The sequence below is a fragment of the Mauremys mutica genome, chromosome 10 (assembly GCF_020497125.1).
Source record: "Mauremys mutica isolate MM-2020 ecotype Southern chromosome 10, ASM2049712v1, whole genome shotgun sequence".
Taxonomy (NCBI): domain Eukaryota; kingdom Metazoa; phylum Chordata; order Testudines; family Geoemydidae; genus Mauremys; species Mauremys mutica.
Genome location: NC_059081.1, coordinates 61,906,135 through 61,928,227, shown reverse-complemented (window position 1 = coordinate 61,928,227; position 22,093 = coordinate 61,906,135). Strand labels below are relative to the sequence as shown.

The window sequence follows — 22,093 nt, the reverse complement described above, 5'->3', positions numbered from 1 at the left end:
AGAGCCTGCTCACTAAAATTCCAACTAAGCTATGAAACACCGATGTAGGTTAAGTAGTCAAGTAAAGAAATGTCAGAATTAAGGTTGCTTTAGTCTCTTGCCATGATGAATCAAAGACATCAGAAAAGAATCTACAACTCACTTAGACTGAGACAGACACAGTGCGTAGAAAAGTTATAGTACTGAAGGGGTTGTAAACATCATGCTAATATCAAGATGGCACTAGGTTTATGAAAGGTGGAACAGCTGTTCTGAGGGATTCATGCAGAAATACCAATCTATACCTCATGATCCAATTCATGTATGTTCTGGTGGGGCTTTTTTTTTTTTTTAATTGAATTACAGGGAGGGGAAAAAGTGAACTTAGTTTTATTGGCTACCAGTCCAGCAGAAGTCAAAACACTCAGTCTCCCCATAATAATTGTTTCAATCAAGCCCACAATTTGAAGTGGAGTGGAGAAAAGAAAGCTCCCAGACAACTGTGAAATCAAGTCACTGCAGCGTACAATCACAACCATAGTAACTACAACGTTACTAAGACATTTCGTCCTGAAATCAGAAGCAAAATACACAATTTAGCGCACACACAAAAAAACCCAAACAAAAAAACCTCTCTTCCCATTCCTTTACTTCTCCTTGGAAAATGACATTTATTCACAAAGTGCCCCAGCTTGTCAAATTATTACATCACCTTGCTCAGATAAAGTGGCATGGAACTAAAGTAGGTTTCTGATCACACTACATTATTCTACAACACTTCCATCTATGAGCATCTTCCCCACAATGGCTGTAGTCTGAAAGGCAAGCCAACAGTAATCTCTGCAAACACCAGTGCTGCTGTTCCATGTGCTGATGCTAATATGCAACTCCGCACCCCCACCAGAAAAATCACATTACTTCTAAAAGCAATCATCCTTTACCAGCTCACAACTCGAGATCTTATGTTCTCGCTACACCACCAGGCCAGCACTCAGTTTTTACTTTTACTCAGCACCTCTACATACTAAGAAGGCAGAGGTGCTTAACTGCATTATCCTAGCTATATTCATGAGTTAGAATGCAGCTGACAGACAAGATGTCACTCTTACCTAAAAAATAGTCTCCATAACAGTTTTATAGCAAGTGAACTCATTGCAGGAGAACACTAAAATATTGCATTTCCTATGGTAGCATTATCATCATCCGTTGCTTCATTGGACAGCAGGATTACTCAAAGCACTAACATTGTGCTACAGCACATACTTAAACAATTTAAGTCATAAAATCATTTCTTTTCTTTGTTCTGGGCTGGATTTCTTCCCTAGCCAAGCAATCAGACACTTTGATTAATGGCTGCACTGTCCTTATTTCACCATCTACCAGAACAGGAAGATCCACGCTATTTAACACCCCCAATAAAAATTAAGACAGACTTATATTTATGCCAATATGGTTCAGAAAGTCGAAAGTTTGTTATTCCCTATCACAGTTATGAATGAAGATAAAGTGGTGTTTCATGATCCATTTCCTTCAAACCATTTTAGTGCATTTATGTCCAGAGTGACTAACCACTGTGGGGTCCAGTTTCCACACCAAATGTGCTCCATTTACTTCTAACATGAAGAATCACAAGCCCTGCAAATTCAACACACAAACTGAAAATCCAGGTGAGCGCTTTGTCTTCCATGCATCAGCACCAGTAATAAAGATGCTGCAAGCCAAGTTATGCTCTCAGTTATACTTATGCCACAGAGTCTTCAAATTAAACCCTTAGTGCCGTTTTCAATGATTTGCACAGGAACTATGGGTATGGCTACACTTGAGAGTTGCAGCACTGGTGGAGGCTTTCCAGCACTGCAATTAGTAACTGTCCACACCTGCAGGGCACATCCAACACTGCAACTCCCTGGCTGCAGCACTGGCTGTACACCTGGGTCTGCTTGGGGTATAACGATTGCAGCACTGGTGCTGCAGCGCTGCTCGTAAAGTGTGGCCACACACCAGTGCTGTTATTGGCCTCCAGGGTATTAGGAGATATCCCAGAATGCATTTAACTAAATTACTCTTTGTTTTGTTATGCTGCCTCTCTTTGTTTTGTTGTGAATTTGGGGCTCCAGGAGCTGCTTATCTAAAAAACAAACACAGCTCCTGTTTGCCATGATCAATCTGTAACTGACTGTGAACAATCAACTGAGATAACCCACTACCTTGCTGTGAATGAGACAGGCAGGGGGATGAGTGTTTGCTTGAGGATAGAAACAACGGGGGCAGGGGGGAGAAAGGTAGTCCGTTGGAGCAGCTGCTTATCTGGTCTGCAGGCTGTTTGCAGTTAAGAGTAAATGAGGGGTCGGGGAAATTTTCAGATTTTGCAAGGCAGGGAGCTGATACACAGTGTCAGCTCCAAAAATCCACTCTCTCTCTCCCCTGCTCCCTGTCACACTCCACCCCACCCCCCTCTTTTGAAAAGCACGTTCATAGAATCATAGAATATCAGGGTTAGAAGGGACCTCAGGAGGTCATCTAGTCCAACCCCCTGCTCAAAGCAGGACAAATCCCCTGGTTTGTTTTTTTTTTAAACCCCTGTTCCCTAAATGGCCCCCTCAAGGATTGAACTCACAACCCTGGGTTTAGCAGGCCAATGCCCAAACCACTGAGCTATCCCTCCCCCCCGTTGCTGCCACTTGAACACTGGGATAGCTGCCCATAATGCATCACTCCCAACAGCGCTGCAAATGTGGCCACACTGCAGCGCTGGTAGCTGTGAGTGTAGCCACACACCAGCGCTTTCCCTACACAGCTGTACGAAGACAGTTGTAACTCCCAGCGCTGCACACCTGCAAGTGTAGCCATACCCTTAGTAAACCATTCCGCAGTCAATTCACAGGAAACTGAATCCAACTCAACCTCCCAGTGCCAGAATGACCCCGGAGGAGGGGGGGAAGCGATATTACTGCATTTTAGCAACTAAAGTAAACTAATATGGATCTGAATACAATAGGTCTGCTGAGTAAGAAAACTTTAAACCAAGACTTGCATAAGAGCAGGATCTTTAAAACTCCTACCAGTTCATTCTCCATTGAAAGTCCAATCCTATTTTCAACATCAAAGAAATACATCATTGGTCACTGCTGAAGAAGTGATAATCTCCAAGGACTAGGACTTCAGATGATAAATAAATACAAAGGGAAATTGCTTTTTGTATGAAAGAATGATGAAATAAATAAGGATATTGCAAAGTATTTGAATACTCTTCATGGATTGACACTGGATGTGGTATTAAAGGTTTTGCATTTTCAGAAGTCCCTGTGGTACTCAATCTCCTTCACAGCAAAACCAACAAAGTCCTAATCAATTTAACTCTTAGCCCCCTGCTAAGGAACCTAAAACAAAATACATGCCCATTCCACCACATGCACTAATCAGGCCTTTCAGGGATTGAGAGAAATTGAACAGGATTCCATCACCTGAAGCTGTGTGTGCAGTAGCAAAACGATTTTGGGTGGGCAGAGTCAGAATGTGAAAGGGACCAAGAATTCCAGAGGGAAAAATAAAACCAATTACAAAATTTATAGAAGGAGAAAGAGACATCCTCAACATTTTGTATCTGGGGGAGGGAAGGAAAATGGAAACCAAGATGAAATAAGATGTGACAAATGGACCACATTTTAATACAGCAATTAGAAAATTTAATACAAACTCAATGTGACATTTAATTGGATGGGTAGAAAACCAACTTTAAACTGTCTACTTTTTCCTCCCTGTTTGCACCAACCTCTTGCATTTGCTCAGCATTTGGCATTCATTAGCACAAGTTAAAATAGACCCTGGAATTTTTAGAAAGTTACAAATTTTTAAATTTAACAACATATTTTTGCACATTAAAGTATGGGTAGCCATATCTCAGGCTTCTCAGCCAAAACGGATCATTCCAACGGTAAGAAAGGCATTTCCTCACTGTCTCTTCATATACAGTTTGCTGGGTGTACTACAGGGAATGTTTCACAAGGAAGTCAAGTGTTAACTATTACCAGAAATTTACCAGAATTGATGGACCAATAATCTGGCAGGTCAGATTTCATCTAGTCTCTATAGATAAAATTAAAATAATGCAGTGTATTAGGTACTAATTTGCATAGTAGGCCATCTGATTATAGGAAGGTTGTGGGTTTGTTTGTTTTTTAACTTCAGTTTAAACAGTGAAGTAAAAATGCAACAATACCTTCCCTCAGTAAGAATTTTAAATGCTGAAAATATGAGGCTCGGGCTTTTATAAAAGTTACTAGAGGACTTTTCAAATTTCCTTTTAAAAGGTCACTTCAGGCACCAATTCAAATTCTCTCTTCATAGTAGTTTTGGTTATTGGTAGCCTAACTGCTCAGCCTTTAACATTTTGTTTTGTAAGAGGTTCGATAAAAATGTAATTTTTAGTTTAATTTTTTTTTTTAAATTTTGTAAGGGCTGCTCAGTTTCAACAGTGTAAAGGGTTTACTCCTATCACAACTGAAACTAAGCCAATATTATGTATAATGTTGCATAAAAACAGTAAAAAAAAGTCTTATAAGAATTCCAACAGTGGAAGGCAGTTCTGTACATCAGTATGTTTCATTAACAACTCAACAAAATTTTATTAAGCTCAAATTGGGATTTTTTTAAATCTAAAAATCCTAATTTGTATCAATCCACGCTTTTGATCTTATTAATTTTAGTATTCTTGCTTTACTGTATGCTTGAATTTACGCTAAGCGAGTTCTCTGAGCGCAGTCACCACCTTCTTTCTGATGTGAGTTTTCAGTTTATCTTCCTTATGGACACTGAAAACAGTGTTTTATTTCACTTTGTATATCTATTTCTATACAATATTTTTTCATATTCTCAGTTCCATTTGTACGGATAAGGAATAAAATGAAAAAAGTTACCTCAGAACCATAAAAAGAAATAGTTTTAGTTAGAGTTCTAAGGCGAGTGATGTGTATCGGAGATCTCAGCTCCAATTTCACACTAAATGTTCTGCCCCACACTCCCAGACCCACCTCCCTGTTCTTCCCAGCTACTAAAGGAAGTGCTGTCGAAGGCCTGAAGTTAGCTCCCACATCCAGCAGCAAAAAGCCTCACGGTCCCCATCCACTTCCCATTAGCCAGCTCTTTCAGCATGAAACCACTGTAGGCTCCAAGCAGGTTCCGAGATATCCATGGATAATCTTAGCCACCTTCCCCCTGCTGCTTCTGGGCATGAGACCTGAGCAGGGAAAAGCAAGACAAAAGCTGCCTAAACAAGGCAAAAAAGGAAAGGGACTCTCATGGCAAGGGACTCAGGGTGAGGGGCAGACCCGAAATGCTATTTTAAAAGCTCCTTCTACTTTAAATTTTGAAGTTTATTCCAGTGATTTTTCTCTTCCCACTCTTTTGCACTTTTCAGTTGCCATCTGCATCTGTTCCCATTCCCCCCCCACACACCCTTTCTGCAGCAGGGTCAATACTTTACAACAACAATAAAAATTAAAAGAAGTCAGTCTCATTTAAGATGAGAGGAATTCAATATTTGGACGAAGTAGAGAGTTGAAATTTAATCCTGAATTTCCTTTATTTTGTAAGTTTCATCAAACCAAGCTACTGTATATGCTCTTATTGTTGAATATTTTATCTAGCATTTCCAAAGTTACATGGAAAGCAATCTTTCTCGGAATTTTTATAGCCAAGAAAAGAGTTCCACATAGCAGCTCCACTGCCCTGTGGGATCATGCTATCATAAATTAATAAAATAAGTTGCCTTTCCATATGAACTACACTTAGCTTTTCATGAACTGGAAGTGTAGATACAAGCCACAGACTGATTACCATGCCATAAGATTCCATGGTTACGGAATTATTTGCAGAATTTAATGGAGGAAAAATGGAGAGGAGAACAAGAGATTCTTTGGTTACTAGTAGCATCTAAGCATGGAAGAAATAAAATGGGGTACACAACACTGGTGTTTTTCTTCTTCATGGTCAACTACCACATGGATACAGTACATTCATGGGGAAGACATTTTGATCCACCCCCTCATTTCCACCTATCCAATGGGAACTCATCAAGTTGACCTCTGATCAGGTGTCAACTACAACAGAACCTTAGAGTTACGAGCACCTTGGAAAGGAAGGTTATTCGTAACTGACATGTCTGTAACACTGAACAAAACGTTATGGGTTTTTTTTTCCAAAAGTTTACAACTGAACATTGACTTAATACAGTTTTGAAACTTTACTGTTCAGAAGAAAAATGTTGCTTTCCCTTCCCCTCCCCCCCCCCAGTAGTTTACATTTAAGACAGTACTATACTGCTGCTGCTGGATTGTGTACTTCCAGGTCCAAATAAGGTGTGTGGTTGATTGGTCCGTTCGTAACTCTGAGGTTCTACTGAACCTACTACCAGGAAGATGCATTTTAGGTAACGTAGGGAGTCAAGAATTGAACAAACATGCTGCAGGTGTGTGTGAAGATGTTATACCATTTGTAATTCTGTGGAAAATAGAAGATCACAAGAGAGAGAGATTAAAGAGACGAGCAAGAAGATCATAAGGATAAAACCCAGAATGCAAACAGGACAGCAAGCCTGAATAGCACAAAAGGGACAAGACAAACAAAACAAAAACAGATTGTGATTGTGTCAAGCAAAGCTTGTCTTCCACCAGCAACTTCATCTTTTACCTCAGCAGACAACTGAATGCACCATTTCTTTCACTACTGATCTTCAAATACAACGAGCCACAAAATAAGACACAATATAAACTGGTTAAGCCTTTGATGCAAGCAGTTTCCATCATGGGGAAAAGCTGACTCCTTGCATCAAAGTCTGTTTGCAAGCTAAACCAAAAATAATTTTACCAAGATCAAAAAGAGCAAAACACCTACACACTTTAGGCTATTTGACATGTTATTCTATAAAATGGAATAGGGCTTAGATATCTGAAATGAAGATTTGCGGATAGACTATAGTTAGTCAATATATTATTGCACTGTATATTCATCATTGGTTAGATAACTACGTAAAAACAGAAAGTCTTCACAGATTATGCCTTCCTCTAGGATAGGCGACTGCTTCTGCACTCCTCTGCAGAGCCTTCATCTTTTGAATGGGACTTTGTCAGTATTAGAATAATTTATCTAACTAGTCAAAGGGGAAGAAAATAGGATGACACGTTTGTCAAAACAAGAACCAAGTACTGTGCTGTATTCCAGTAGTAAGGTTCTCATCCTAGACAGATAGTGAAGGGGAGAGAGAAGTGAAGCCTATGTTTTTCCATTCTTTTTTAGCCCTGATCTTCTTTATCTTAACCGCAAGTGGTTATTTCACCCCACCTGGTGCCTCTCCTAATCTTGCCTGGCTCTCTTCCCCATTCCTGGTTATCCCAGTTCTTAGTTCAACCCAGTGCTGGTTACGTCAGCTCTACCTCTCATTTCTTTTCCTCTTCTGTTCAGCTTCCTCTCTTCCCCACATATATCCTGCAAAGGTACTGACTTGTTTGGAATTCAGATTTGATACATGTAGTATTTCTCACATGGATTTGATTCATGTAATGCATGTAGTGCTATTAACAAACCTTGCTGGGACAGTGCACCATACTGTCCTCCCTAGGAGGATGTGAATCAATTGACCTCAGATCAGGACCGTAAACCATCAGCCTGCAATAAGTACAGGAACTTTTTAAATGACTAAATTTAATGAGTATTCATATTGAAGTCCAATGAGCTGTAGAATGTGTCATCAGTACAGTTTTTAATAGATGCTAATCACAAACTGACTTACTGTAATTCAATCTTGAATATAGGATAGGCCAATTTGTGGTAACAAAAATATTAGGGATTTATTCAGCTGTACATATTCACTGAATATGTAACTGAAATTACAATTGGAGTGAAGATGTTTCTTCGACAACAAAAATAGATCCTAAATGGTTTGGATTTATGCAGTGTAGTTTGAGCACTGTCTTTTCCTAAGCATCAAATCTTGGTTTATCCATCAAATCAACAATAGCTTAAAACGTGCTGTTAAGATACTATGCTGGTAAACTGGGGACCATTTCCAGTTTAAGATACAGGCACACATCAGCACCATACTCCATTGCAAACAGGTTAACAGTGCTAAGCCTCAGCTGTTAACTGTCAAGTTCCTGTTGTCACTGAAACATTCAATTTCAGCAAAACAAAGGCGAGAGAGTTAAAGTATGAATTTAAAGTGTAATCCCTGCTTTATTGTCATCATCCCCACTCAAAGAGCACTTCAGAGAGAATTCTGTTCAAGCCAGAAATTGAGCAAGATGTCTCTATCATCACTTTCAGACACTAGTGTTACCTCTGTGTTCTTGGGGAACCAGGGTGCAGTATCCAATTTGTCTGACTCACGAAAGCACCCCCCTCCCACCCCCAGCCTCTGCTTGAACCAAAGCCAATCAGAAGAAAGACTTACAAAAAGCAATGAAAAAAGGCAGTGGGAGATGCATCTAAACCCCTCCGGACTAGGGTGACAAGGAACCTCCCCTAGCCTCATCTGCATCAAAGATGGGATAGGGAGGCATGCCTATTAGCATACAGAATGGAGAACAGAGATTCCAAGGCAAGAATCACACTGAACTATGGGACCAGAAAAGCAGGGAAGCAGTGCATGATGGGGGATCTCTGCTCCAGATGTTAATGAACCCACACCTGCACACACCCTGCTCAGTAGTTATCAGACCAATTCTAGTAATAAATCCTTTATTGGTATCCAAAATACTGATGCTGCCTAACTGCACTGTGAGCTCCCATGAAGGAACACTGCCCATAGCCAGGAATGATCAGCTCCTATTGTCTAGCCTGAACAAAACAACTTTGGTATACTCCCTTCGGCCATCAGTTTACCCAATAAACAAAACCATTGTTCTTTCCCTACAAAAAACCCCTACCCACGCTTATGTGGATGCTCTGATGCCTGTATCCAACATCTGCATCAGTTCCATTGGGAGTTTATCTTCTCCTGACTGATCATGCTGGGGGCTCTGCCTGTCTCCAGCACTCTGGACCCTCAGCTACCACCACCATCTGGGAACCCCGATGGATTCAAGCTTCATGGAGTGGTGAGAACTCAGCTCTCTCTCTAGATAGAGCCTTCTGACCCGGACTTGGGTGATCAGTTATAGTTTTCTAAACCTGACTTTTATAATATTAAAAGTAACTTAAATTTGTTTATAACTGTTTTGTTTGTTTGGCTCCCCTATGGTTATTAGCTGGAAATAAATAACTTTCATGGTTAAGCTGGTCGCTTCTCCAAGACATACAATAATATTAATAGAGATAGGAAACAGTCAGTGATTTATTGTAATGAGGCCTAATTTACCAAAGGCAACATAAAAATGAATTAAGAGCAATGTTGTATGAATAACTATGCCTCTGAAAGTCTCTTATAACTTGTCTAATTTGTGCCTATCACAAATTCTAGAATTATGTCCAATCTCAAGATCAAAAATTTCCACAACCCCAAAGCCAATCTGTGTTAAATAGCTACTATGTTATCCTTTGATTGTACAGTACCGTCATAACGGTCTGCAAACCCAGAAAATTAAATGCATCCCTTCTCCAAGGCCAATTCTGACATTGGGATGAACTCACAATTGAGCTTACCATAGCTATTCAGCACTGGATCAAAACTGAAGTGATTACGTAGTTGAGAGATTCAGACAAACACAGCCCTTATTACTGAGCAGCTTTATTTAGTTTAGGCATTTTTGATCAGATTACTAGAATCTTTATTAGAGAATTTAACCCACCCACTCCCACCCAAAAAGAATTAGGAGAGAAATAGTTCAGAGATTCCATAACGGTTTCTTGCAAGATTAGAATTTTCCTTTCCTAAACTGTAAATGTGACTTTTTCCATTGCTGCATTACACAGCTGTCTCAGAGGAAATCTGGAAAGTTGGCTATTCTATTTAGTTTCATTTCTATAAAAACAGCTATGCCATATGGTCCTGTGTGCAGAACCATAGATGTTTAAACCTTCCATTTCTGACAGTTTTCTCACACTCCTCTGCAGCCAGTTTCTAAATGACTGCCAAAAATGTGTCCCTAAAATTCAGGAACAAGAATGGAAGACCAATGTTAAATGTTATTGCAGGCATCCTACACACCAGATGGCAAACATGCTGTTTCTTTTGAACTATGTGTATTTTGTAGAGTGGCGGTGCTTATTATCATGAAATGGGATGGCAAAGCTCTCTTATACAAGTGAGAGTATGTCTACACTACGGGATTATTCCAATTTTACATAAACCGGTTTTGTAAAACAGATTGTATAAAGTCAAGTGCACGCGGCCAGACTAAGCACATTAATTCGGTGGTGTGCGTCCATGGTCCGAGGCTAGCGTCGATTTCTAGAGCGTTGCACTGTTCCCGCAGTCTCCCCCGCCCCTTGGAATTCTGGGTTGAGATCCCAGTGCCTGATGGGGCAAAAATCATTGTCGCGGGTGGTTCTGGGTAAATGTCGTCACTCATCCTTCCTCTGGGAAAGCAACGGCAGACAATCATTTTGCGCCCTTTTCCCCTGGATTGCCCTGGCAGACGCCATAGCATGGCAACCGTGGAGCCTGTTTTGCCTTTTGACACTGTCACTGTATGTGTACTGGATGCCGCTGACAGAGGCGATACTGCAGCACTACACAGCAGCATTCATTTGCTTTTGCATGATAGCAGAGACGGTTATCAGCTGTTCTGTACCGTCTGCTGCCATTGTAAATTGGCAATGAGATGACGGTTATCAGTCGTTCTGTACCGTCTGCTGCTGTCATGGGTGCCCCTGGCTGAGGTCGGCCGGGGGCGCAAAGACAAAAATGGGAATGACTCCCCGAGTCAATCCCTCCTTTATGGTATCTAAAAACAGAGTCAGTCCTACCTAGAATATGGGGCAAGTGTACTAGAGAACCAATGTATCAGAAAACCAGAGAGCACAGGCCTCAGAAGTTAAAGATGTCAAGCAGACAGTCATGAAATGTGAAAGATTGAGTGTAATACCATTTGAACTGAAGTTCTCACACACAGCAGCACCAGTAAGACATCAGGTGATGTCTAAACAATTCCCACCACAGCATGGCCCTGTCAGGTCTTCTTAGGTGGTAGGTGCGGTTGAGAGATTAGAAACACTACAGAACAATTATGTTCACAAGCACACCCAAGTTTGCTGTTCAGACTGCAGTGAAACATCTGGAATCCTTGAGCCAATGGGGAAGTAAGTGCAGAACCACAATGAGTCTACTGCTGTAATTTAGCTCCCTGTGGGGATGGTTTATAAATTGTCCTTGCCTCCGAGGGTGATGTCACATTACACACAATCTTTATAATTTATAATCCCCTTACCCTCCAATCCTCCTCCTCCTTTCAGCTAAACAGAGATTGGGAATGCAGCAACTATTGTCAGCTCCACAAAAGTTATGACATCAGTTAGGACTCTAAAGTTAAAGGGGTATCATCAACGTAAAACACGCAGTTCCACCTGGAAGTGTTTTACTTACTGATATTACCATTGGCAGCTAACATTTAAAGAAAAACTCTACAGAGATTGCTTGTCTACAGCCTGTTTCATTGTTTTGTCTGTTGAGTTGATCTCTCCTGCTTGGGTGGGGCTTCCACACACAGTCTAGGAGGAAAATCTTGTGAAACCACAAAATTTGACAGTGAATTCCAGGTTAAACTGTAGAACCTACAGCTACTTTTAACTTTTTTTTAAGACACTGACCAGATTGCAAGCAAGTAACATCCCTTTAAGCTTGCCAGTAGTTTTCCATTCTAAGCCTTATTTCTGATCCTCCCCTAACTTCCTTAAGAAAAGTTCTTTGACCTGAAATTTCTGTTTAGTTTCAAGCCAAAAATAAATTGTTCTGGAAAATGAAGAAAACCCAGCCATCTATAAAAATTATAAAATTTACAAATACCCAATGAATCTGTGTTTCAGCTACATCATGATCTACAGAAGACCATCTAGGGAAGCAGTGCAACACTAAAGAAAATTAAGATGCGAATTATAGCACAGATCTTCAGAGCGCCTCAAAAGCAGTTACATGCCCAAATGAGAAGCTGCTTCCGTCTTTATCCACCCAAGGGGCAGAGGATTGTATGCGGCATCTTGCCTCGCCAGCACATTCCCCGCAGCCAGCCCATCGACGGGGCAGGGCTGAGAGAGGCGGCTGGGCAGCACCCCCTGGACCGAGGTGGGTATCCATGGGGGCCCATCCCAAAGAAAGAGGGGGGGCGCCTCCAATAAGGGAGGGATTCATCCGGCGGCAGCATCACCCCCTCCCACCGCAGTGCTGGGGGCTCCCTCCGGGAGCGGGGTGAAGCCGGGTCCATCACACCGCAAGGGCCAGGCCGGTACCCGCGGTCTGCCCCCCTCAGCAGGGCGCACCCACATGCAGCCTCCCGAGGGCAGACACCCCCTCGCTCCATCCCCCAGGTCCGGTCCGCTCCGGCCCGCCCCATCCTGAGCCTCCCCCCGGCCGGCCCCGGCCCCGGCCCCGGCCCCTCCTCGGGCCCCTCGCTCCGCCGCTCACCATCCGGGAACTCCCGGTCGCTGATGTGCTGCAGGTGGGGGCCGCCCCCAGGGTCCGAGTCCCCCGACTCGGCCTCCGCCGCGGCCGCCGCTCCCTGGTAAGCGTCCGCCCGGCGCTCGGTCCCCGGCGCGGCCCCGCCGCCGCCGCCCCCCGCGCGGGCCCGGCCGAGCTTGGGGCTGGCGTCCGGCGACACGCAGCAGGTGACCGTGTTCCCCATGGGGCCCGGCCGGAGCCGCCGCCGCCGCCGCCGGCCCCGCTACGCGGCTCCCAGGCGGGGGCCGAGCCGGGCTACGGGCGGGCGCAGCGCCGCATCCCGCCACGCACCCGGCAGCTGCCTCAGCTACGGCTCATGGAGCGCGAGCGCCGCCGCCGCCGCCTTCCCAGGAGCCCCGGGAAACGCCCCGCCCGTCACCTGATGCCGGGCAGCCAATCAGAGGGCAAGAACGGACCGGGGCCGCCGCGTCACGTGATCCGGGAAGCCCCTGCTCCCCCCTCTCCCATCCTTGCTCCTCCCCCTCCCCCACACTCTCCTGCGGCGTGGGAAGGGCAGGGGCAGCTGCGGGCTACACTAGTCGCTTCCCGGGGTGGGGCCGTTTCTGACCTGGCCCTGCCCCTGCCCCATCCCACACACCTCCACTGGGCCGGGGACGCTGAGCCCTGCTGCGAGCAGCTGCTGAGGCTAATCCCCGCCCCCTCCAGGGACAGGCCCTGCACTGCAGCCGGCCAGAATGGAGGTGAAAGATGCAGCAGAGGGGACTGAACCAGGCCAGTCCATATGGTTCCCTTATGGCCCACTGAGCCTGGGCGCGTTTTACAGCTCATTTTTATGCTGATTAGAGCCTTAGCGTAGAGGGGATCTGAGGTGACTTCACCCAGACAAGATCAGTTTACATAGTCTAGCCTCAGCCAGACTTAAAAGCTGTTCAGCTCATCCAGTTTTAATAATTGCCTAGGGTCCACAGGTGCCTGTGTTGCACAGACACACCTTGTGCTGCTCTCCCCTTCTCCCCACAAGGTAGAAGTTTTCATAGTAGACAAGAAGAGGCCAAATCGAATGTATACACAGTACACTCACAAAGGGGGGGGGGTATAGAGAGGTTTTGTCGGCCTGACTGGGTTGGTCAAACTGCCAGTGCCAGATGAGTGCTGAGAAAAATGTTTGTAGCATAGCACTCCCTATATGGCACACATTTTTTTTTAATTTGTATTACAGTAGCATGCAGAGGCCCCAGCCAGGGAGTGGGGTTCCCTTCTGGGATGCAGTGTACATGCACAACCCAGAAAGATGGTCCTACTGAGTTTCAAATCTAAGTTCATTTTATGGAAAAATCTATATGTTTAAAATGTGACTTTTAAACATTTTTAGTGGCAATTCATATATTTATCCCTCAACCTCTAAAGCAGGAACCTTAAGTATCAGAAGTCCAACTGCATGGGGTTCAGAAGAAGAGGGCTCTAAATTCATCTAAAGTCACAATTTTGACATTGTAAGATAAGGTCTCCCAAGCTGCTTGGGCTAGAAACAAGTGCTGTATCCCAGTAGGGAAACGGGATTCCCATGAGAAAATCCATATGCCTAATGGGGTTGGTTTAAGAGATAAGGAACCATAAATCCATCACCAATTCAGGACTGAATATTTCCCATCCGACTTTTAAACCAGTGTGGTTTGGAGGGGGAAACGCATACAGTTGATGGAGGGAAAAACCTACCCTTCCCCAATAAATGTTGGGGTTTTTTTGTTTGTTTGTTGTAAATAGCAGCTATCTAACAGTTGCTCAGAGGTTTGGAATGTTAGATTACACCCTCGGGAAGATGGATTACTAGGCAAGATACCTCATGACACAGTCAAAGTTCACGATAAGTACAGCCTATGCATGACTCTGCAATGTATCACCACAAAAAATGTATAAAACTCTAGATACTGATAAGAATGAAACCACAAAAGATTTAAGAGAATAAGATTTTTGCAGGAATATATTGAAATAAAGGACCCTACAACACAGGCATGTATCCAAAAATTAGTGGAATTGATATCCATTTTGTAATAGTAATCCTAACAACTGAAGATGCATCTTGCATATATGAACATATCACTTTAGAAACAAGATAATGTCTTCTCTTCGTAAGGTAGATATAAATGCTATATGACTAGAGTCCAGCTGAGCTAACAGTGTTATAAATATAGGAACCTACTGATTTATATAGTCCTAGTCTTACATGTGGGCTAAACCCTCATACTGATAAATTATGTTTTTCACCTGCATGCTAGTTCTGCTAAACTTTAGTGCCACCTATGTCCGTGTAACATGTTAAAGTCTAAAGGCATGTTACCCTAGAGAAATGTGCCATTTAATACAAGAGTGGTTTGGAGGAGACCAGCGGTTCTCAAAGTGTGGGTCAGGACCCCAAAGTGGGTCACAACCCCCTTTGAATGGGGTGGCCAGGGCTGGCTTAGACATGCTGGGGCGCGGGGCTGAAGCCCAAGCCCCACTGCCCAAGGCTGAAGCCAAAGCCCGAGGGCTTTAGCCCTGGGTGGCAGGGGCGGTGGGGCTTGGGCAGAGGCAACACCTGCCTGCCTCAATACAAGCAGTAAATTGGACCACCTGAAACCTGCTTGCAGACCCCTGATTGAGAACCACTGATGTAGACTAATCCTGGCCCCCGAGTCACTGTTTCAATATGGTCTTAAAGGGCACTTTGCCAAGACTGAGGTTTGGGGATGCAAAACATTTTTTGCAGGTTAAAACACAGACAGCTGAATGAGAGAGGTGAGGAACAGTGGTTAACCAGACTCCAGCCCAGCTGATCATTAGGACTCACCCTATGATAGAGTACCAGTCATAAAAGCCTGATGGATCAGTACAGCTATATATAGAGGTAGATGGGAACTGGGAACCAACATTGATGTGGGTGTTTTCTCCCACAGTTACTAGCAAGTGGAAGTGTATGATTTGCACAACTCCCAGAGGCTGAAGTTTCTTGCTGGATTTTGAGCTTGATGCATCAGGCTGCAAAGGAGATGGAATAGATTTATCTTAATCATTCTGCAACAAGCTCTTTACAAAGGGAGCAGGATGCAAGAAGAAAAGAGACGAATCAGAAGTCAGTTTCCCTTTACAGCCTTATTCATAAAGCTCAAAGTCCAAAAGGAAACTCCAATCCCCTGGGAACCCCAAAACAGCAAACGGTGTCACATGTCAGTAACTCCAGGAGAAGAACACTTTTCCTAGTGTTGTGTTTAACCCTTTCCTTCCACATTCCCCAAGTATGGCTGCACATTATACTTCTCATCCTATAAGAAGTCATATCCAGATCTTTAGGTACAGAAATGGGGGGGTGGGTCTTCAGTTTGTTTCCCAAGTTTATCAAGTTAATTCTTGGGGTATGTTCATACTGTGATAAAAACTCACGGCACAGCTGCAGCTGGCTCGGGCTCATGGGGATCAGACAGTGGGGCTATAAAATTGCAGTGTAGACATTCAGGGTCACGCTGCAGCTTGGGCTCTGAGATCCCGCGATGGGGAAGAGTCTGAGCTGAGGCTCCAGCTCGAGCCGGAACGTCTCCACTGCAGTTTTTTAGCCCTGCAGCCCGAGCCCCGTGAGCCCAAGTCAGATGACCCACCCAAGCTCTGCGTCTCGGTGCTGAAAGTTTTTTATTGCAGTGTTGTTTTACCACTGGAGGCTTTGTTTCTTGATAAACCAGACCCTTCAGATCATGAATCAAACCTGTCACCCTCTGTACTCTCTCCAGGACCAGGATATCCATTTTTAATCCGTGTTTCCTTACCCAGGCCTGTGGACAGGGACCATTATATCTTTGATTGAAACATTATTCCCTTATTTATGAAATTTAACAGCCTATTGACTCATTGCTAATAGCAATACAGTGTATCTACTATCACAAGTTACCACCAGCCCTAGGTCTCTTTCTTCTACTGTCTTACTTATTTCGATTTTCTGCTTGATCTAACTCGATGAATCAGGCAGTTCCCACCACAAAAAAGTCACTTTTGATCTACAAATATGGACATTATGTACCTTGTTCCATGTTTCACATGATAAACGGGGGGTTTGAATATGATCAATTCCAGCATAATGAATTCATGTGCTGCCAGCAGGTTACTATATACATGAGATTTGAACCATTGTCGTGCTGCCTCAAAAAGCCTCCACCGCTTGACCTAAAGGAAAATGTCCATAGTTGCTGCTCTTAGTAGACCTTTTATTCTCTGTCTGACAGTCACTAAAGAGCAACTAGTCACCTACTCACACCCAACCAGTGCCACACAACTATGCAGTCCAGTGGATTGGAATCAATATTTTCTTGACTATTTGTATGAAAGAGGAATTGCCCAGTACATACAGAATCCCTTTACTACACTGTTTTAACCTGTCTGGGCCCACAGCATATATAGGACAATTGAAACTACAATTTCACCCTAAATCCTTAACCGCTGTAAATAGCTACATTGAAGTGTGCCAGCTTACACCAGCCGAGGAGCTGAGCTATAAAAGGTCAATATAACTTTATTACAGATCCACAGTTATAATATACTACAGTGGGAGGGTTACTACTAATTCTATTAATCAGGGAATTAAATCTATACTCATTATTTACAACACTGGTGGTGTGGGTTAGTGCCACATTGCTGTGAGAACTCTACCTTTTGACTATAGTTAGTTTAAATTCATACCACTAATGCTCAGTTAACCTTTTGTGAATTACATTTTATTTTGTCATTTGAACACACAAGTCCACACTGCACAAGACTAAGATAGTTTCATAGATTCCGAGGGCAGAAGGGACCACTGGTCTGCCCTAGTCTGACCGCCTGTCTGACACAAGCCACAGACCTTTCCCAAAATAGTTCTTTGTGAACTAGAGCGTCTCTTTTAAAAAAATAAACACCCAATCTTGATTTAAAAGTGCCCAGTAATGGGACTCTGCGATTGAAACAAGAAGTGCATAAGCACCTGGATTCAAACACCCCCATATCCCTAAATTAGAGTAAACTTTTCCATTTTTAATCATATTGCAAACAAATTTCAGCCACTCACTAAAGACGAGAAGACTCATTGAACATTCTTTTCTTATCAATATGTAATGTGAACTTAAAAAGTGGCATTTACATGATTGTTCTCACGACACCATGTGATATTGTTAATATTAAAATGAATGCTTTATCAAGATTAGATCATGCTAGGTTTCTTTTATAACATGCCATCCTATGGTTAGATATGTACTTCTCAATATTTTTTGGCCCCACAGAAAATATCTATTTGTGAGACAACTTAAACTGATTCAGCTGAGGTGATGACATAGGCAATATTGTGATTATCAGAGTCTGGCCATACAGCAGTGAAAACCAAGAGCAGGAATCTCATTAACTTATGGGAGCAGGAGCAAGCCCTAAATCAGTGTTTTCCAAAGGGTAGGCTATACTCCCTCCCAAGAGCCAAAGGGATGCGGGGAGGCCTCTTCATTGCTCTCCAGAATCTCAGCTTTCACAAAGAAAAAAGTAAGTCTCTTGTTATTATGATTACAGAGAAAATCTGATCCAAGTGTAACCTATGCAGCCATGAATGTCTGAGTTTGCAGAGAGCCTGACATAATAGTTCAAAAGTGAGAAGTCCTCATGCATGTCAATGAATGCTAACAATGATAGCTAATGTTGACACCTAAAGTATGTCTCTGGCAAAGTATGTAAGAAAGGAGAGCAAGTATATTGTGTAGATCTGCGCATTCTACTCTGACGGCTCATCTTGGGTAGGGGTTTAAGGTTGAAGGCGGTGTGATTGGTTTAATTTTCCTAAAAGGGAGATCAACTTTCAAAAGCCTGGAAATGCCGCCCTATGTCACCAGGCAAACTTCAAGCAGCCTCTGAATATTGGTCAGGATTCTGAGGTGGACCTAGTTGTCATGTCACAACGACGTTAGGAGAAGCAGCCTATATTCTAATAGGCCCTTTCTGTCTCTAATGTCTATGATTCCTTTAAGCTATGAAAATATAATGGAACAAATTCATCCCTGGAGTAGCTCCAAGGAGGTGAAAGGAGTTATACCAGGGAGGAATTTGGCTCAGTGACTATTGTGCATAGCATCAAGGTGCTAAACATATCTTTGATATGCATCCTACAAATTATTCTATACAATAATTTGTAGGATGCATATTAAATGAAGACTGCCAAGGCTGGACAGACTAATATTAGAGCCAACAGCTGTGGTTGTGCACACATGAGAGCATGTCATTCTGTCTTTTCACTCTGCCTGCCTGCTCCGCACATAGAATCAGGCAGGCTGTTGAAAAGAATCCTGCATCTCAGATGAGTCTTTTACATTTTGAATCCCCACGCTGTCCCTGATGTGGTTAGCTCTCTCTGTTGATTTCTATATGTTTTCATTCACTCTCTCCCCCTTTATAAGCTCAGCAGTAATGTTCATAACCACATAATTAATGCTGTTTCCTTACACCCTTGCTTCACTGTGTAAAATCATTCTCTCCTGAAATCTGGGGGGGGGGGGAAGTCTCCTGGAGAGAAAAAAAGATACAGTAGCTGAAACCATAGTTACCGACATTCCAGTCTCAATAATGGCTCCTGAAAAATGCCAAAAATTTAGGGTATACTTTTACCCAAACTAATTGCAGCAAGGAATTGAGATGCTCCTAAAAGCTATTTCAGAACCAACAGGGACTCTGTATGCTCTCCCCTCCTCTTCCTTTGTAGTGGCCCTTACTCCTGAAAGGGGAGAATGGCTCATGGAAAAAAATCTACGCTGTGCTTCCCATTGCTAAGAGACTCTTGTCTCGCAAATTCTTACTGAGATCTTGACACTAAGGGGGCATCTTCGCCCAGCGTTGGATGTAGAATCCGCACCCTCTTTCCCAATGCACAACCTCCTCTCTCACACATCCACCAGTTTAGGAGTGCTCTTCCTTCATCCTATTCCTTCTTAGAAAGTATCTCAGCTGTCACAGATGACTATTTCTGCTCTTCCTCTCAGGGCATTCTACGGATCCTTTGGACAGGAGCCAAGACAGAAAGAGTGAATCGGTAGGCTGAACCTGTATAGCCGAGTGAAAACAAAAGCGCAGACTTGTGTATTTTCCTGTGGCATACAGCGGGCATTCTGGGGAAAGAAAATCTTCCGTTTGGAAAATCCACCACCAAGCACCAGGACAAGAATGTTGGCTAGAATGATTTTCTTCTGAAGCTGGCAAATAACGCAATTAAATTATAGCAGGCAGGATCATGGCCATTTAAGTGAAAGAGCCTGAAATAAAACAGTAGTTAATGGTGAAGTATGAATTTCTGACCTATTCATTAAGACTTGATTTAACCATTCATCAGTGAGGGTGAGTGAAACACACATGCCTAGATTTTCAGTAACCACATACATTTGCACTTCTCTATCATCTCCATGCTACTTTTGGCTACTGGTAAATATAGCCTAGCTAAGGCTACCATCCTGTGCTTGATAGCACAAAGGCAGACTGCTACTCCCCGTCTTAGATTAAATTAGTACCTCTGTTGTCTCAGCAGCAATCTAAAGTGCTATTATGGGCAATTTAAAGGTTGCTGTATTGATAACCACAGTATGTCAAAACACAACTCTATACAGAGGTTCGGTTTGACTTTCTCTCTTCTGACCCTACCTTCAGTTTGTCCTAAGTACACTAATTTTGCGGGTAGCTAAGCAGAACAACGAAGTGCAGCTAGTAGACTCACCCGACTCTTTGAAATGCTTGCGAGGGAAACGTGATCTCTAGTCAACTCAGGTAAGCATAAAGCCTAGTTGGCTGTATTGTGTGTAAACTGAGGCAGGGAACCGGTAGAACCACTTCTATGACTTACCATCCTCTAGCAGAAAAAAAGAGTTGATGCTACAAGTCATGTTTAAAAGTTTCCTTTGCTCTGAGGAAGAGGCAAATCTTTTACAGCACTTTGGCATGGGCAGTGGAAGGTCGTTGTGAAAGTTCTTCTGGAGGGAATAACGTTGCAGGAGTAACCCTTTTATTAAGCCTGATTAATCAGTGCTGTTAGAGTCCTCACTGCATCATTGGCTCACCTCTAGTACCACCCACATCTGGGGAGGGGCTATAAATGAGCCTCAGAACAGCTTTGAGTCACTTGAAGATGTTATTATGTAGACTTGATTACAGCCAATCAGTGGTGTGTAGGGTTAAAAATGCTTAGAGAAGAGAAAAGACATATAATCAATGCAGCAGGCATGGTATTTGATATTTGTGTTTGTAACCTAGGATTCTGGTTGTTTTAATTGGAAAATTTTGCACAGGTGCAGGTTGCTTCTGGGGATGGTGTTTTTTAAGGACTCTGCTTGTTTCTGTTGTAATTTCTTCTCCAATTACATAAGATAGCATCTGTAAATAAAACTGCAAAGCTGGGTGCCTAAAGTTTTTAAGCTTCTAAATCTGTTTTTAGGTTCCTAAATAGAAGTGGAATGTGGTGCAACTTTTAGAAATGCTGAATACCCACAAATCCCATTAAAGTCAATGGGAGTTGCAGGTAGAGTCATAGAATCATAGAACTGGAAGGGACCTCGAGAGGTCATCTAGTCCAGTCCCTTGCACTCATGGCAGGACTAAGTATTATCTAGTCCATTCCTGACAGATGTTTGTCTAACCTGCTCTTAAAAATCTCCAATGATGGAGATTCCACCACCTCCCTAGGCAATTTATTCCAGTGCTTAACCACCCTGACAGGAAGTTTTTTCTAATGTCCAACCTTAAACCTCCCTTGCTGCAATTTAAGCCCGTTGCTCTTTGTCCTATCCTCAGAGGTTAAGAAGAATATTTTTTCTTCCTCCTCCTTGTAACAACCTTTTACATACTTGAAAACTGTTACCATGTCCCCTCTCAGTCTTCTCTTCTCCAGACTAAACAAACCCAATTTTTTTCAATCTTCCCTCACTGGTCATGTTTTCTAGACCTTTAATCATTTTTGTCGCTCTTCTCTGGACTCTCTCCAATCTGTTTTATAAGCACTTCAGCACTTTCTAAAAAGAAGCCAAACTTTTATTTAGGAGTCTAGTTTGAAGCACACAGGTTTGAAAGTGTTGTTATTTACCTTATAGTATCATGTAGATGCCAATTAACATCAAGGCTCCGCTGTGCTAAGCACTGTATAGACACATAGGCGTGTATCCTCAAAGGTATTTAGGTGCCTCGCCCCCAGATTTGAGTGCACTTTTGAAACTCTGGGCCATACTGAGAGACCATGAAGTGCTTATAAGACCAAAGAAAAGTTGGCAGAAAGGAAATATTATCCCTATATTAGGTAAGATGCTGAGGCAGGGAGGGATCAAAGCCCAGATCCTCAAAGGAATTTGGGTTGCTCACTTCCATTCAAATTAATGTTTGCAGTGTATTTGTAGCCATTGTAGGATATTAGAGAGACAAGGTGGGTGAAGTAATATCTTTTATTGGACCAACTTCTGTTGGTGAGAGAGGACAAGCTTTTGAGTTTACACAGAGCTGCCTGGGGCAGTAGAATGCATTACACCACCTCAAACCCTCTACGTTAGTTTTCCTAGCACTTTT

The 22,093-nt window shown here is 43.0% G+C and overlaps 1 protein-coding gene across 2 annotated transcripts in view; it reads right to left on the bottom strand.

Annotated features, from left to right (window-relative positions):
- The window catches only part of CCNYL1 (cyclin Y like 1), a 52,396-nt gene extending 39,500 nt beyond the window's left edge, over positions 1-12,896 (bottom strand). The window contains exon 1 of one of the 2 annotated variants that reach the window (XM_045033049.1): positions 12,533-12,896. In XM_045033049.1, the coding sequence (XP_044888984.1) occupies positions 12,533-12,749 (217 nt within the window). In that variant the 5' untranslated portion in view covers positions 12,750-12,896. Of the gene's footprint in view, positions 1-1,548; positions 1,697-12,532 lie in introns of those variants that run through there. The other variant, XM_045033050.1, reaches the window with a different exon arrangement.
- Positions 12,897-22,093: the final 9,197 nt, after the last annotated feature.